Source organism: Stegostoma tigrinum, chromosome 5 (assembly GCF_030684315.1).
Source record: "Stegostoma tigrinum isolate sSteTig4 chromosome 5, sSteTig4.hap1, whole genome shotgun sequence".
NCBI classification, from domain to species: Eukaryota; Metazoa; Chordata; class Chondrichthyes; order Orectolobiformes; family Stegostomatidae; genus Stegostoma; species Stegostoma tigrinum.
The window spans coordinates 28,976,015-28,988,946 of record NC_081358.1 but is presented as its reverse complement, the minus strand read 5'-3'; the positions used below and the strand labels follow the sequence as shown (position 1 = coordinate 28,988,946).

Genomic DNA, 12,932 nt, shown 5'->3' with positions numbered 1-12,932 from the left:
TTCAATAGTCAAAGTTTCTTGGTATCACTTCAGCTTTCTTCCACTCTTATCTTGCTACAGCCTAGAAGCAGTGTTTTTTTTTGTAAATTTACTCACGAGGCGGGGTCAGTGGTTGGCCAGCATGTCTTTAGTTGCCCTTGAGAAGATTTTGGTGAGCTGCTTTCTGGAACCGCGGCAGTCCATGTGCTGCAGGTAGACGCACAACGCGCTTTGGAAAGGGATTCCAGGATTTTGACCCAGTGGCCGTGAAGGAACAGCGATATATTCCCAAGTCAGGGTGGTGGGTGCCTTGGAGAGGAACTTGCAGTGAGTGATGTTCCTATGTACCTGCTGCCCTTGTCCTTCTGGATGGACGTGGTCATGGGTTTAGAAGGTGCTCTCAGGATCTTGGGTGAATTTCTGTAGTGCAAGTTGCAGATAGTACACACTGCTGCTGCTGATCATCAGTGGTGGAGGTACTTGGATGCTTGACAATCAAGCAGGCTGCTTTGTCCTGGATGGTGTCAAGCTTCTGGAGCGTTGTTGGAGCTGCAGCCATCTAGTCAAGTGCAGAATGTTCCATCACACTCCCGACTTGTATCTTGTAGATTATAAAAATGCCTTTGAGGAATCAAGAGGTGAGCTCCTTGCCACAATATACCTAGCTCTAACTCGCCCTTGTAGCCACTGATTTTAAATAGCAGGTTCAGTTGAGTTTTTGGATATTGCTGTCCCCCAGAATGCTGAACGTGGTGGATATAGATGTCAAGGGGCAATGGTTAGATGGCCAATGCCTGGAATCTGTCTAGCGCAAACGTTACTAGCCACTTTTCAGCCCAAGTCTGGATATTGTCCAGATATTACTGCATTTGAACATGGACTGCTTCAGTATCAGAGGAGTTGTAAATGGTGCTGAACACTATTTGATGATTGCACATCGGTTGCGGTCTTCAGAAGGGGCACATTTAATTTAGTTCTGAACAATTATATTATTATAACTGTTATACATCTATTATAAAGACAGCACACGGTGGCTCAGTGGTTAGCACTGCTGCTTCACAGCACCAGGGGCCTGGGTTGAATTCCATCTCAGGCAACTGTGCGTGCAGCTTGCATATACTCCCCACGTCTGCATGGGTTTCCTCCCACAGTTCAAAAGGTTAGGTGGATTGGCCATACCAAATTGCCAATAGTGTCCAGGGATATGAAGGCTAGGTGGTTTAATCAAGGAAAGTGCAGGGATACAGGGATAGGGTAGAGGATTGTGTTCCAGTGGGATGCTCTTTGGAGGGTTGGTATGAACTCGATGGGCTAAATGGCCTACTTCCACACGACAGGGATTCTACGATTCTAAGTGAAGTATGTCAAAGCAGACTACAAAAAGTAAAGAACATAATTTGGTCAACATAAGTAATGCAATTGAATGCCAGAGAGAAGTAGAGATGTTGGGAGGCGGTCATTTTCTTGTGCAAATGCTTGTCTGTTGTTTTATTACTTAAGGAATTGCCAAGGGAGCCAGATGCTGTGCATTACAGCTCGAGCCCACTGTAACCCCCTTAGATGAGCTGGTTGAGGGCTCATCCCAGGCACTTTTGCAGCAATGCCCTCTGGCTTCCAAAATGGCTTCACACCTATCTTCCTTCACGCTAGGTATGAATCTGGGCAGTAAGAGTATTTCCATCCTGACCTCCACTGACCTCAGAATTATGGGGTTCCTTGGTACATACCCTGTCAAGTGTTGCCTCAGAATTAAATGCCTTCAGCTCGGGAAGTTGGCTGCATTTACGCTTAGACAAAGGCTATGGTTAAGTTGGAAGAAAAGTTTTGCTGGTGGAACCCCAACAGAGCATATAACAGTGAAAGACTTCTACCATCCGATGATTAGAATTGGGCTGACGGGGTTGTAATTGGTCAGAAGGAAGCAGTCCACAATCATACTCAGCAAGGTCCGTACAAGAACCTGGCTGATAAGTAGAAAGCAACATTAGTGCCATACAGTGTCAGACAATGACTATCTCCAAGAAGAGAAACTCCAACCATTGCCCCTGGATATTCAACAGCATTACTATCCCTGAATCCCTCTCTACCTATATCCTGTGAATTACCACTGGTCAGAAATTTAAATGGACCAGCCACGTAAGTAGTATGGCTGCAAAAGCAGGTCAGGAGGCAAAGACCAATAGTGTCACTTTAGTGTGAATACGGAACTTCAGTTGTTTTCCTCACTCACTCTGAGCAGGCAACAGTCAAATGTACCATTCAATTTTTCCCATCAGTAACAGCAGCAGTTAATCTAAATGCTCACCTCAGTATTATACTGAAGTAACCAATCTAAATGGCATACTAAATTCTCTACAGTGGAGTTTAAACCCTCAACCTTTAATTTAAATGCAAGCACGTTACCACTGAGTTAATGCAGTATAGGTCATCAGTCCAAAATTCCTAAAGTCAGTATTTTGTTTGATTAATGCTACAGTTATTCGCCGCAGTGCCAAAAGACCAACTACGGTCGTAGTAAGGTGCTTTTCTCACCTATTTTGCAGTTTTATTAAACTTGAATAAATTACAAATGGTCAGCAGAAAGTTGTAAGTGGAGTGTTATTACAACATTTCTGAAAGGAATCAAATATGAACATAACATTGTTCGCGATCCTTTAACATTCAAACATGGATTTTGAAAGTTATTCTGCATATTTTAAAATGAGGCATAGAACACTATTGAAATGATTATCTGTTTAAAAAAGGATGCTGCCCACAGTACCACACACTGCATATTTAGTGAAGATTGAGAAATTAAGGATCTAGAATGTTTGTAATAAATACATTAATGTTGTGCCAGATTCCTAACCTTTTAAAAATGTAACTAAATATGCAGACAATACTACACAGATAGCATCCTTTTTTTGACAAAAAATCCTTTCAATAGTGTTCCATGCCTCATTTTAAAATAGGCAGACTAACTTTCAAAGTCCACATTTGAATGTTAAGCTCATGAGAATGCAACAACATCATAACCTCGATACTCTAAACAGTAAATTGAAAATGAAGAAACATTAAACCATCTGCCTTTATTACAGATGACAAGTAAACGGACATCTTTCTACTTCTCCAAACACATTGCAAACTTAAATATTCCTGGGGAAAGACACATTTTGTCAAAGTTTCATCGTGCACCCATCAGGGCAGTTTGCAAGGAAAATTGAATAGAAACTAACATTGATACTGCATGATAGTGAAATGCTAATTAGTTGGCAAGCAGACTTTGACTGTAGAGGTGATGTCACGGAGAATGCACCAATTAAAGGATGACTGACAGTTGACCATCAAGCTTTGTCTAAATGTTAAACTAGTTATGTTGTCGCTGAGAGGATCAAAGTATTGCTCTGAGAAATGGCCCACGGATTGGCGGACACGTTCTTTGTTGAACTGAAACAGGCAGAATGTGCAGCTGTTCTCTCTGCCCCTAAAAACAGGGCCCCTGTGAGTTAACATAGACAGTTTCCAGAATGCACAATGTGTGCCACACTGCTAGCCCCATTTCGGCAATGATCAAGCTCTGTATTACAAAATTAACACTCCAAACTATTGCTTACTTTATTGCAAACTATAGGTCTGGATGCTGCACGACTGCTGAACCTCTGACACAAAACCAGATCAGTAAGGTAACATTTTGTGCTCCCCCCAAATTTGCCAGTGACAAGCTCCTTTACTAAATTAATACTGCACTATATTAGTCAGAGTTATGGATTAAAATATGAAGATAATAAAGCAAAACTGGTAAATGGGAGTTACAAAACAAGCAGAGATAAGAAGGCATAGAGCTGTCTGAACACAGCAGGCCAAGCAGCATCATAGACCCTCCAGGCCCGAAATGTCAGCTTTCCTGCTCCTGAGATGCTGCTTGGCCTGCTGTGTTCATCCAGCTCTACACCTTGTTATCTCGGATTCTCCAACATCGGCAGTTCCTACTGTATCTACAAAACAAGCAGTTGCAGTTCCTATTTAAAACACGAGGTGGTGCTCTCTATTCTGCCTAGGTCTTGTACAAAATAACTTGCATATTATTCAACTTTTTTTTATAAAAGGGACATAAAACAAATGGAGTTTGAAATTTCTAGTGGTAAAAGTGGAATTCCTCCTGTGTCACCCGTTCTCCCAATTAATTACAGACATTCAAACCAAGGATTCTTTATCTGAACAACTGTCACCATTTCCCAGTCAAGCTGCCAGAAAACTCCCTATCATTAAACAGCACTTCACAATGAAGAGAAGCAAATTGAATCCTCTTAAATGGTATGAACATCTAAACTGTGTACTCTAGCCTGTAGCAATTACCAATGTCACTCCACTAACTGTCTGGTGAAAATCATAATATAGCCAGGTTTTAAGGGAACATAAGACCAGGAAATAGGCCATTCAGCCCCTTGAGTCTCTTCCAACATTCAGTGAGATCATGGCTGATATGTGGCTTAAATCCACTTACCTGCCTTTGACCCATTTCCCTTAAAGTCTCTGCTTAACAGAAAACTATCTCAGATTTAAAATTAAAAAAAGCTAATCTAAGCATAACTGCCATTTGTGGGAAACAGTTCCAAACATCTACCATGCTGTGTGTGTAGAAGTGCTTCCTAACATCTCTCACAAATGGTCTGGCCCCAATTTTCAGACCAAGTTGTTGAGATCTAGAATCCCCAACCACTGGAAATAGTTTATCTTTAATCAACCGTCTAACCATTATTTTTCTTGCAATGGGCAAATACATGAAGCACTGTACATCTTTTCTATTTTGCACCTTAATCCATCCTGCATGAAGACCCAGAAGTCACTTTAGGTAGTGGTCACAGCTGGCTCAAGAGGATACAGTGAGGTGAGGAATGTTGGAATACAAAGTGACTCGCACCAGACTGCGGCCAAATCTGTGATTTACCTCCGTTTACCAATCGGAGAAGAATGCAATATGTACTGATAAATGCACATATACTGCACAGCAATGTAATCTGTACGTTGGCTTTGGTTAAAAAATGGGATAAAGTGTCAAAAGTAGACATACCTCTAAGTATTGAAGATATACAAACAACGACGTCTCGATTAGGTTGCATGTGATGGCAGCAGACTTAGAAATTTTAAAGTCAAAATGATAATGAAAGCATACCGATTGTTAAACTAAACATAACATTTACACTGTACAGGTGACAAAAATGTACTCACTGTTTTGCAGCATCCCAGGTAATGGGTTCTGCGTTCCCAGAGGTGGTGCAGAGACATTTTCATTGCCAATTTGCAGAAGGTCTTGGAAGATGGTCTGCTTGTCAACTGGCCCACTGGCAGGTGCCGTCTTCGAGTCTGGGAAAAGCTGTTGCAACTGACTGTTCTGCAGGTCATCAAGAATTTCTTCTAAGTTATCCAAGTCACTGCTGATCTGCTGTCAACAACAAGGCCAATTACCACCCATCAATTTTGAGTTCAGCCCAATCAGTGGATTTGCGCAGAAACTAACGAAGTATGACGGCCTAACTTTTTCCTGATGTGGAGATGCCGGTCTTGGACGGGGATGGACAAGGTTCAAAATCACACGACGCCAGGTTATAATCCAGCAGCTTTATTTGAAGATACAAGCTTTCGGAGTCTCACTCCTTCTTCAGGTGTCAAAGAAGAAGTAGTGAGATTCCAATTGCTTGTGTTTTCAAATAAACCTGTTGGACTATAACCTGGTGTCGTGTGATTTTTGACCCTATCTTTTCTCATTGCCCCCTCCACTGTCTCTACTGAACTTATTAACATTTTCCTGAGTCTCTCGGGCACCAGGAAACCTGCCATACATGCGACAATCTGGTGATTATTAGACAATGCACATGTGACCTCTATTACCAGCCAGTCAGTGTCCACGCATATGTACTGCAGTCATGGTGATCAGATTGGAACAAGAGCCTGGGTTATTCATTTCTTCCTCTTTTCCCCAACCCACAAGAAAATCAAGCATCTTAGCTGAGATCAACCATGCAGCACTGGTTAAAGAAGAATCCTGAAATTAATAGGGCTTGAGTGTATTTACCCAACAAATCAGCAAACCTCAACCCAAGCAAGATTGGTATATTTTTAACTGACCACATCTGTTATGATACACCTCTGTAAGGAGGTGGGACCCGAATCCTAGCCCTAGGGTCATTACCAACGTGCCACAAGACCCCTCAACAAAAAAGGGTACAAACCATCCCAAATCAAGAATGAAAAGCTCTCTCAGTGAAGGTACTTGGAGGTGGATTTGTATCAGATTTCTATGAAAACATTTCAGAAGCACATGGAGTACAATGATTATGTAAAACCCATCTTGCTGTATACCATTAATTAGATTAGATTCCCTACAGTGTGGAAACAGGACCTTTGGCCTAACAAGTCCACACTGCCCCTTGGAGCATCCCACCCAGACTCATCCCCCTATAACCCACACACCACTGAATACTATGGACAATTTAGCATGGCCAATCCACCTAGCCTGCACATCTTTGGACTGTGGGAGAAAACTGGAGCATCCGGAGGAAACCCATGCAGACACAGGGAGAATGTGCAAACTCTGTACAGACAGTTACCCGAGGCTGGAATTGAACCTGGGTCCCTGGTGCTGCAAGCCTGCAGTGCTAACCACTGAGCCACTGTGCCACCAAGGTTGCCTATATTTCAGGAATGACGCAGTTTGAGAATTTAGTAACCATCATACTTCAATTTGCACTCTTGGAATTCAGTTCAAAATAAATATGGTTACTGGGATTGCAAAGAATTATCTAATCTTGAGGTTCACACATCAAATGTTCATTTCTCATTAGGATATCGTAATAAGTTAAGTGAATTAGCTCATTCGTATTCACAATGGGGTAACCAAATCCATTCGTGTAATAACAAGGTGTAGAGCTGGATGAACACAGCAGGCCCAACCAGTCCCCGTCCACTGACACCCTGATCCACTTAGCCAAACACTTCCTCACCCTCAACAACTTCTCTTTTGATTCCTCCCACTTCCTACAGACAAAGGGGGTGGCCATGGGTACCCGCATGGGCCCAAGCTATGCCTGCCTCTTTGTAGGTTATGTGGAACAGTCCTTCTTCCGCACCTACACAGGCCCCAAACCCCACCTATTCCTCCGTTACATTGATGACTGCATCGGCGCTGCCTCGTGCTCCCAAGAGGAGCTCGAACAGTTCATCCACTTCACTAACACCTTCTATCCCAACCTCAAGTTCACCTGGACCATCTCCAATACCTCGCTCCCCTTCCTGGACACCTGTCTCCATCTCTGGCAACCACCATTTCCAACCCACCGACTCCCACGGATGCCTAGAATACACCTCTTCTCATCCACCTTTCTGCAAAAATGCCATCCCCTATTCCCAATTCCTTCGCTTCCGTCACATCTGCTCCCAGGATGAGGCATTCCACTCCCGTACATCTCAGATGTCCTCATTTTTCCAAGGACCGCAACTTCTTCACCTCAGTGGTCAAGAACGCCCTCGACCGTGTCTCCCACTTTTCCTGAACCTCATCCCTCACACCCCCTCCCCGCAATAACAACCAAGACAGAATCCTCCTCGTCCTCATATACCACCCCACCAACCTCCGGATCCAACGCATCATCCTCCAACACTTCTGCCATCTACAATCCGACCCCACCACCAAAGACATTTTTCCCTCTCCACCCTCATCTATTTTCTTGGGGGGGGGGGGGGCGGCACACTCTCCGTGACTCCCTTGTCCGCTCCACACCCGGCACTTTCCCCTGCAGCCACAGGAAGAGCTACACCTGCCCCTACACCACGCCCGCCTCAATCCCATCCCAAGCCCAAGAAGACTTTCGACATCAAGCAGATGTTTACCTCCATATCTGCTAATGTGGTTTCCTGCATCCGCTGTACCTGTTGTGGCCTCCTCTACACCAGGGAAACCAAGTGGAGGCTCGGGGGCTGCTTTGCAGAACACCTACGCTCAGTTTGCAATAAACAACTGCGCCTCCCAGTCGTGAGCCATTTCAACTCCCCCCCCCATTCCTCAGACGACATGTCCATTCTGGGCCTCCTGCAGTTCCACAATGATGCTACCTGATGGCTACAGGAACAGCAACTCTATTTGGCTTGGGAACCCTGCAGCCAACAGTATCAATGTGGACTTCACAAGCTTCAAAATCTTCCCTCTCCCTACTGCATCCAAAAACCTGCCTCCCCAACCTGTCCTTCTTCACTCCTATCCACTCCTCCCACGCCAAGCCCCATCCCCATCTCCTAACCTCATCCCGCCCCCTTGACCTGTCCATCCTCCCCGGACTCTCCTATCTATCTCCTCCCCACCTACACTTACCTCAACTGGCTCCATTCCCACCTCTTCGACCTGTCTCTCTCCTCTCCACTTATCATCTCCTCTATCCATCTTCTATCTGCCTCCCCCTCTCTCCCTATTTATTTCAGAATCCCCCACCCCTCTCCCATTTCTGATGAAGGGCCTAGGCCCGAAACGCCAGCTTTCCTGCTCCTGATGCTGCTGGGCCTGCTGTGTTCGTCCAGCTCTACACCTTGTTATCTCAGATTCTCCAGCATTTGCAGTTCCTGCTATCTCTGAAACCCGTTCATCGTGTATACAGCTTGGTGAATTTTGACCATGATTATTTTGCTTAGATTCACAGTATCTCCCCCCCACTTCGGTTTCAAGAGGCTAAATGTCTTATCAGATATTGCATACTGAATTTTGCAATGTGGAAGCGCTAGACTCTTATAAAGAAAGGAAAAGCAGCTGTCATCTCAATAATGCTGCAACAACTTGCACAGAAAACTTCAACTGGTTTCATGAATTATACTTCAATATTTCCAACGTGTATTGCAGGTAGGACACTGGGTAGTCAACAGGGCAAAGCAGCAATGAAACCAAGAAGTTCATACAATGACAATTCTTTTTTAACAAAAGTCAGGATTAGTATTTCTACTCGAGTCTGATTCTTGCACCTTGGCTTGATTTTGCCACATGCCATTTGATGTAAGAATTTGAAGATATTCTATTTTTCATTTGATTAGCTGCAATCGCCAACAATGAGGTTTCTCAACTGAATGACTTCTCTGTGCGTCTGCCATTTTTGAAAATTCAGCATTAGTGTCCTGGCTGATTGTTCTCACCCAGCACCTACTGCAAAACAAGTCCCAATAATGCACAACCACCTCCAGCTCATTGCCAGAGGTTTAATCCTCTTAACAACAGTTACACATTAAACAAAACTCAAACTCAGCACTGTGGAGGTGGCACTTTAAACAGTGGAAATCACAATAAACATTAATGCTGCACAACCATCCCACAGAATACAGCAAAACATGGACAGGCAGCAGAACACTGCAATCTACCATTAGATTCTTCATTTTTGCATAAAAGGATTATATATGATTATGTCAATGAAAGGCCAGACTTGCTGTTTTATACATCTTTAGGACATCTCAAAGCTCTTCACCAATAAACTAATCACTTTTGGAAAGTGTAACTGTTAATACTGACGGAGCAGCTGATTTGTGGACAGAAAACTCCCATAAACAATAAGTGAGTTAAATGGCACACATTGTTCTCACCCAGCACCTACTGCAATGTGTGCCATTTAACTCACTTATTGTTTATGGGAGTTTTCTATTCCTGCCTCGTCTTCATATCCTATCTCACTCACTCCTTCCCAAATTCCACACCCCATCAACAACATAAATATCACTCTTTCCTAGATGGTAATGGTTCTGAAGGAGGGCCACTGGACTGGAAATGTTAACTGTTTCTCCCTTCACAGATGCTGCCAGACCTGCTGAGTTTCTCCAGCAATTTGTTGCTTTCGTTGAAGATTTCAAACATCGGCAGTTCTTTGATTTATTTCAATGGTTTCAATTGTCTACCATTGCCCCTTTACACATATGGCTCCATTCCTAGCAATATTGTACAGTACGTTGTTTACAAAAAGTTACAAAGATTTAAATGAATATATGATCTTGAAAGAACAAAGAGTTTTAAAACATATCAAACTACTATTCCAGATAGCATCTACCCTAGTTTACTTACAGAACAGAGCTGGCCAAATGAAGCCATTGTTCACACACTCAAATTAACCTACAGAGAAGTCAGGGACAGACACAGCATGTTTTAATAACCTGGTGGGAATTCTGTGTCAGGGTTGAGGGGTGAAAGTAATTATCTATCATTTATTTGGACTTTTAGGTAACTTTTGAGGAAGATGCTATACAATAGCCTGCCATACAACAGCTGCTAACAAAGCTGTGCATTAAGGACCTTCCTTCGAGGGGACATTGGAAGAAAACAAATCTTTTGAGAACTTGTAGCCCTGTGCAAACTAGCAGGAATGAGTTCAGTGTCCAACAATATTCATGCCCTCCTTTTGAATTCAATTTTGTCTTCTTGCCTCTGATATTTAAACCAAATACATTGCCATCACACAGGAAATTTCCAGCAGTAATCTCAAACTTTACAGCCACACATCCTAATACACCAAAACAGATTTTTTTTCAGTCACATGATGCGCATGCCACTTGCTGACCATCCTAGTTGTCCTGGAGAGGGTAGTATTGAGCTGCCTTCTATTCCCGGATGATGATGGGTTTCTTGAGCATTGCTGGAACTGCACACATCCAGGCAAGTGCAGAGTATTGCGTCATATTTTTGACTTGTGCCTTGCACATGGTGGACAGGCATGAGGGAGACAGGAGGCAAGTTAACCCAGTGTTTGTAGCCTGTGACTTTCCCTTGCAGCTGTGGTATTTATTTGGAAAGTCCAGTCAAGTTTCTGGTCAACGGTAGCCCCCAGGATTAATACTGTATACTTAGTATTCTGCTATTTAGCCACCTAGAATTAGCTCAAAACAGCTCAAGTTTTAATGGTCTTTCATATTTAATGTACTACTTTAGGGAAAAGAAAGCACAGAGCAATTTAAATGAACATTTTATCATTGTTCTCTGCTATTTTAGAAATCTTTCCTGGGACACACACTCATGCTTAAGAACATGAAGAATCTTAGAAGGACAAAACCCTGAAAATGTTCAAACTTTTAAGAATAAATTTTTCCTATTAGATCGCTTTAATCAAATATATTTCAAAATTTTCAAGTAATGTTATTAGCAATGGTAATAAACCACTTGCGTATCAATTAGTCTATTTCGTGTCACATTCAACTTCATAGAATAAATTCCTCTAAATCTTACAGTTTTAGTGTGGCTTAACATTTAAGACATCAATCTGCTTTGTTGGAAGTTATTTAATATGGAAAGGTACAGACAGAACTTCAGTCCCTTCATGACAAATAATGAATTAGGAAAGGTTGTTTTGTTCATTGAATGCAACAGAGAAAGGTCTAACAGTCAGGTTAGAATGGTGAATGCTTCCAGAAATGACAACCTTACTTGTTTACCCGTTACTCAATATGTCTAAATCAACATACTCTTCTGACATGGTTCAGATTACAGTGATGAACAAATATGTTTAAGTTTGACACTGACAATCCTCAAATAGATTCACCAGTGCCACAAATTAGACTTTTTCTTATTGCGGTATAATCACATCATATATTTTAATTTCAGTGAGCTATATATTTACCCTACCTTCACCATGCACTAGAGTAGTCTCCCTGTAGCAACTTAAAACATTTTAACATTTAACACAATTAACAAGAGGTAGAACAAGTTTTTTCCTTAATTTTCCATCAAAGGAAAGGACTACAGCAAGACTTGGTACTGGGTGTCTTCCTAACGTGATTGGGTAAAGCCTGCACACTGACCAGATATGCTACATTTTTGTCAAACAGGCTAACCTGAGGAGGGGCGGTACTAGGGGCATTACAAATTGTATATACAGGCAGACTTCAACCTCAACTTAAAATGTCAAACAGACAAAAGATGGAGGGGGTTACCAAAAGAAACTGTGAAATCTAACCCCACAAGCGACATCACTGAACAAACTTCAAAATAGATGACAACCAACAGTTATGACAAAGGAACCTAGGAATCATAAAAAATGTTAACTCATAAAAAAATTACAATTTCCATATAGAAGACAAATTAATGTGAAGTTTCTAGAAATGTAATAACAGGGTAGCTTTCGTGCAAAAATGACAAGAAAAATACCATTCAGCAACAGCACAGCAGCACTATTAACCTATTTACAATGGTTTGACACAATAATAGGTAACAGTGCTAAAACGTTAGAGCTGCGGAATGTCCTACTGACCACCCTCACTCCTCCAGACCTCCACAAGAGCTTGGCTGGACATAATAGCAGCATTCTTTTTAACATTTCTAACCAGATTGAAACAGTGCCAGAGAGTGAGCATGCTTTGGCATTCGTGAAATTAAATTTCAAAGCGTATTATGAAACTAATGGTTGCTTTCAGCTCCCCTTAAGCAAGCCACCGTTGTCATCAGCAGTAGAGACTACTCATTATATGGGTTGTACTAGAACTTTGAGTTGTCATGTGGAAATCTATTACCCACTATTATGTAGCATAAATGTGATGTGAAGAAACCAAACTAGATTCAAATCTTTTTTGTAACTAATATACACATTGTGCAATGTGACATTATAAATAGCCTTATGATAACAAAAACCACAGAGTGCAAACATGACAACACCTGGTTTCAGAAAAAAAATGTGAAATCAGTGTTTTTTTTCTGCAAAGCAAAGTTGGGTTTGAAAAGCAGGAAGAAGTGCTTTTTTCCTGGTCAGCCAGGAGATTTCACATTGTGTTTTGCAGAATTACTGCAGATAAAAGACTGAAAGAATGGAATAGTAGAATTAACATGGAGACTCAGTAAGGGGGTAGGGAGTATTTGTAGACTTCAGCATTTTGACTTCTAGTAATACCACAAGGTGATTAAAAAAAACTAATAAACTAATGAGATATAAAACAGTACAACAACAACAACGACGACAACTAACATGCTA

At 42.1% G+C, this 12,932-nt stretch overlaps 1 protein-coding gene across 12 annotated transcripts in view; it reads right to left on the bottom strand.

Moving 5' to 3' along the window:
• Positions 1–12,932, bottom strand: part of ncoa2 (nuclear receptor coactivator 2) — a 282,597-nt gene that overhangs the window by 43,079 nt on the left and 226,586 nt on the right. For 8 of the 12 annotated variants that reach the window (XM_048528567.2, XM_048528568.2, XM_059645879.1 and 5 more), the window contains one exon: positions 5,188–5,401. In XM_048528567.2, the coding sequence (XP_048384524.1) occupies positions 5,188–5,401 (214 nt within the window). The remainder of the gene's footprint in view (positions 1–5,187; positions 5,402–12,932) is intronic. The other 4 variants (XM_048528566.2, XM_059645883.1, XM_059645881.1 and 1 more) reach the window with 2 other exon arrangements.